Here is a 5372-nt window from a genome sequence, read left to right as displayed (position 1 = left end):
TGTGCAGTTTCTGCGGTGGAGCCCACGCTCGTGTCACATGCCCTGTGTCTAAAGCTGTGAATAAAAAATCAAAAAATTATTTATCGACTCCCGTGAACATTTCTCGTCTGGCCATCGAACTCACCAGCCATCCAGATAAAGAGTTCTGTAAATATCTCCTGTCCGGCCTCAGTCACGGTTTCAATCCCGGCGTCGTATGCGCGCTTTCCCAAAATTTTATCTGCAACAATCTCCAATCCGCCCATGCCGAGCCTGACACCGTAGACGACCTCATCGGGAAGGAAGTCAAATCAGGCTTCATGATCGGACCTTTCACAAACCCCCTTCAAAATCTTTCGCGTCAGCCCCATTGGTGTAGCTACAAGAAAATTTTCGGTAAAAACGATTAATCATCGACCTGTCATCTCCCCACAATTCCACCACTCCAAGCATTAATAGCCCGATTCCTCGAAGAGTTTTCGCTCAGGTACCATGACATAGAGCAGGCAGTCGAATTGATTAAAATTGCGGGCCGAGGAGCCTGGCTCGCCAAAATAGACATCACTTCTGCTTTCAAAGTGATGCCTATCCACCCGGATTCATGGCATTTATTCGGGATACGATGGTTAGAGAAATTTTATTTCGCCGTCCGCCTCACCTTCGGTTGCAAAAGTAGCCCAAAATCTTCGACATGCTTTCAGAAGCCGTCTGCTGGATTCTGTCAAACAATTACGCCATTCCCCATCTCATCCATCTCCTAGACGATTTTTTAATCATTTCGCCTCCAAACGCCATCCCAGCTGCCCACATCCTCACAGTCCAAAAGGTTTTTTCCGAGCTTGGGATCCCCATTGCCCAGGAAAAAACCTTGGGCCCAGCTACATCCATCGAATTTCTCGGCATTAATCTAGACTCAATCAAATTCCAGGTCTCTCTGCCTAAGGAGAAAATCGACAGGATAATCCTCGTCTCCTCTACCCTCATTGACAGCTCTCACTGTTCCAAACGCGAACTCCTGTCATTGCTCGGGCATTTAAATTTTGCCATGCGCATCATTCCCCAAGGCCGTCCCTTCATCTCACATCTCCTCTTACTCGCTTCGTCAGTCCATGCGCTCGAGGACCTAATTTCCCTATCCCGAGAATGCCGCGACGAACTTAGGTTATGGATAACGTTCCTCAAACAATGGAACGGCCTTTCCCTCTTCTATAACAACCTCGTTTCGTCTCCCATCGACATCAAACTTTTTACAGACGCGGCCCCTTCAATCGGTTTCGGAGGATTTTACCAAGGTCGCTGGTTCGCGTCTCCATGGCCTTCCCAGCTGCAAGGTTCGCTACCGTCCTCAGCTCTTTTTGAGCTTTACCCCCTCGTGGTAGCAGCTTACTTATGGGGAAACGAATGGGCCTCAAAATGCATCTTAGTGCACTGTGACAACGAAGCAGTTGTTCAGTGCATCAACAAAGGCCGTTCCCATTCTACCGCCCTCACGCCCTTCCTAAGACGATTAATATGGATCTCGGCATGCGACCAATTCATAATAATCGCCAAACATGTCGCAGGTTCAGAAAATAAAATTGCTGACTCTCTGTCTCGCTTTCTGTTTCAGAAATTCAGGATGCTGGCTCCAGAGGCGGACCAAAATCCAACCCCAGTACCTCCATATTCAGAATTAATATTTCCGTAAACCACCCATTAAAACCTCTCCTTGAAGATTCACTCGACACCATCCTCCAGGCTGTCTCTCCCAGAACACTCCAATCATACGTAACAGCATGGAGATGCTTTAAGTCATTCCACCTCTCTTACAACATGCCATTTCCAGATTTTTCTCTACTCTCAATAACCTCATTTATCTCTTTTCTCAACAGCATCAAAGGCCTCCAAATCAATTCCATCAAAAGTTACATAAGCGGCATCCAATTTTTCATAAACTCATGTACGGCGCTCCCTCACCGAAATTAGCAATTCTCAAACCTCCATGTTGATCAGAGGAATCAACGATCCCGGCCGACTCGTCCCGATTCGAGACTACCCATTACATTAGACATCCTCACCAAATGTATCCACTCCCTCCGCACAAATTACCAGCCCCATAATACCGCCCGGACACTCGATGCCATGTTCATTTTAGCCTTCTTCGGGTTTTGAGATGCTCAGAGCTAACCATCTCCTCTAAATTCGATCCGGTCATCAACCCCACCATCTCAGACCTAACAATTCTTGATAGCGAAACCATTTCTTTTCGGATCAAACAAAGTAAAACCGATCAAGTTAAGAGAGGTCATTTCATTTACATCTTCAATCTCTTCTCCCATCCAACCCTACCAAGCTGTCCTCGAGTACCTCTGCTCTAGGATTTCCCAGGCCAAATCCTCTCGAACCTCTATTCTTAGACGAGGCCAAAAACCTGCCAGTCGCTTCTGGTTCCAAAACATCTTAAATCAGTCCTGCTATCGGCAGGCATTTCAGCAAAAAATTTTTCCAGCCATTCCTTTCGCATCGGGGCAGCAACATCAGCAGCCCAGAAAGGCCTCACCAAACAACAGATCCAAACCCTAGGAAGATGGTCTTCAGAAGCTTTCCAAAGCTATATCAGAATAAACCAGTTCCACATTAAATCAGCCCACCAGATGCTAATCGGGTAATATAAAAAAAAAAAAAAAAAAAAAAAATTTTCACATAAATTGGTACGAGCCTTCCAGACATTTTTAAAGAACTTACCTTTTCAAGTCCACGCTTGGCGAGGCCCACCTATCTGACACCGTGAATCTTCACAGCTTGTTGAACACTGGCAGAGCCTCCCAGCTAGACAACTTACCTTTTCCACCCTGCGGCCGGAGAGTCTCACCCAACCAGGCTGCGAGCTTCCATCTCCAGTCAGATGACGGCGAGTGCCTCCCGGCCACCTAACTTTACCTTTCTGTCTTTACCTGTCCGACACAGTGAGCCCGATCTCCCGCCGGACGCCGGTGAGCGCATTCCCGGCCAGACAAACTTACCTTTTCAAGTCCCACGCTGGCGACGCTTACCCGTCCGACACAGTGGGTATTGTGCTCCCGTCGGGCGTCAGCAAGAGCCTCCCAGCTAGACAAACTCACCTTTCCATCCCGTGGCCGGCGAGACTTACCCATCCGGACCGTGAGTTTTCATCTCCGGTCGGATGCCGGCGAGAGCCTCCCGACCACACAACCTTTTCCGTCTTTACCTGTTCGACACAGCGAGTCTTGATCTCCCGCCGAACGCCGATGAGCGCATTCACGGCCAGACAAACTTACCTTTTCAAATCCCTCGCTGGGCAAGGCCTACCCGTCTGACACAGCGAGCACTGAGCTCCTGGCGAACATCGGTGAGAGCCTCCCAGCCAGACACTTACCTTTCTTCCATCCTGCGGCCGGCGAAACTTACCCATCCATGCTGCGAGTGTCCATCTCCAGACGGATGTCGGCGAAGCCTCCCGACCACACAACTTTACCTTTCTGTCTTACTCGTCCGACTCAGTGAGCCCCGATCCTCTTAACGGACGCCGGCGAGAGCACTCCCGGCCAGACAACCTTACCTTCTCAAGTCCTACGCTGGGCAAGGCTTACCCGTCCAACACAGTGAGTCTTGATCTCCCCGTTGGACGATGGCAAGAGCCTCCCAGCCAGACAATCTTACCTTTTCCGTCCACTTGCACCACAATATCAAACCCCCCTCGAACGCTACATACTCGGTCGGTCAAGCAATCTTAGTTTTCAGTCCGCCACCGGCGAGGCTTAACCATCCGACTCACGAGTATTGATCTCCCGTCGGATGTCGCGAGAGCCTCCCGGCCGGTCAACCTCGTCTTTTTCCTCCTACGTCAGCGCCGCTGGCCCTTCAAACAGGTGAGCACGCTCACCAGTTGGATGGCGGCTAAGCGTCCCGACCACACAACCTTTTCCGTCTTTACCTGTTCGACACAGTGAGTCTTGATCTCCCGCCGAACGCCGATGAGCGCATTCACGGCCAGACAAACTTACCTTTTCAAGTCCCACGCTGGCGACGCCACCCGCCTGACACAGTGGGTATTGTGCCCCCGTCGGGCGTCGGCGAGAGCCTCCCAGCCAGACATCTTTCCGTTTCATCCTACGGTCGGCGAGACTGACCCGTTTGACTCAGTGAGTATTGGCCTCCCGTAGAGCGTCGGTGTCGGTCTCGGCCACCCACCTATTTTTCCGTTCGACGGGCGACGACGCCTAGCCATCAGCCGCCATGGGTCTCGCCCGCCTGCGAACACCGTCCACCTGTCTCTTCTATCCTCACACCTTTTCCCCCGCCTGGCGAGGCCTACCCGTCCGATATCTCCTGAGTCTCAATCTCCATCGGATGCTGCGAGGGCCCTCCCAGTCTCCGGGTTTCTCTTCTCCCTACCTGTCGGCAAGGCTATCCGTCCGACATTGTAGTCTTGATCTCGTGTCGGACGTTGACGCTGGTCTCCGGTGGGCTCCTGTACTTGCCGCCCGCAAGTGAGGCTCATCCATTCGATGCCGTGAGTCTTGATCTCCCGTCGGATGTCGCGAGCGTCCTTGTCGGACGTCCAAAACTCTTTTATCTGCCAAGCCAATAGGACCCACTCGTCCGGCATGGAGGTGCTCCAGTCGGAGGCTTCATGGGTTCTCTTGGCAAGTCTCCGCCTCTGTCCTCTGATCAGCAGGGGCTGACGGCCAGTAGGGCTCGTCACGCCGACTCCGTGATCTATCCCACTGCAGGCAACTCGGGTCCTCCTGGCCAGGGCCTTAACGACGCTGCTCCTCTATCGGCGGGCAGGGCTCACCCGTCCCAACGTGATGAGCACACCGTTGAGCTTCGGTTCGAGCCCTCCCTGACCGGTCGCCCCAAACCACGCAGTTCACACCAGCGGCCGGTGGGGCCTACCCATGCATGCCAAACCGCTCCCTCAGAGCTCAGAGGCTCCCCGGCCTGTCATCCAGGCTACCCTTGAACCAGCTACCGCCAGATCTATTGCGTATTTGGGGGGGATCTTAGTCTGGCGGCTGTCCAACACTCAATTGCTTTTGGGGGATACTCTGGGTTCGGGCAATTCCCGAGCTCGGAGCCCTTCCCCAGGACAGCACGCCAACAACGTATTACCATACTCGCCAAATACGCATTACGTTACTCGTGCTAAATATATGTAAGTGTGAACTCGTGAAATGATGTTTTATTAACAAAGTTCGGAGGAGCACGTCAGATACTTAGCCTAATTAGACACAAGTGGTACGCCATCAGGCTAATCAACACAAGGGTACAAATACAGCTGACATACCTCCTTTCATTTGACGGCTAATCAGCATCCCTCCACCACCCCTTCTCCACCATTATCACCAAAGTTCACTACACAGTAGGGGGGATACTCTGGGTTCGGGCAA

At 51.9% G+C, this 5372-nt stretch overlaps 1 protein-coding gene across 1 annotated transcript; it reads left to right on the top strand.

The window, feature by feature from the left end:
• The first annotated feature begins 650 nt into the window (after positions 1-650).
• LOC131546989 (uncharacterized) lies at positions 651-1893 on the top strand. The gene has a single exon (XM_058787171.1). It carries the CDS (start codon positions 671-673, stop codon positions 1664-1666), a length of 996 nt encoding a protein of 331 aa, XP_058643154.1. The 5' UTR covers positions 651-670; the 3' UTR covers positions 1667-1893.
• The last annotated feature ends 3479 nt before the right edge of the window (positions 1894-5372 follow it).

This window comes from Onychostoma macrolepis, chromosome 01 (assembly GCF_012432095.1).
Source record: "Onychostoma macrolepis isolate SWU-2019 chromosome 01, ASM1243209v1, whole genome shotgun sequence".
Lineage (NCBI taxonomy): Eukaryota > Metazoa > Chordata > Actinopteri > Cypriniformes > Cyprinidae > Onychostoma > Onychostoma macrolepis.
Note: the sequence above shows the minus strand (reverse complement) of the source record. Positions and strands in the feature narration are given on the sequence as shown.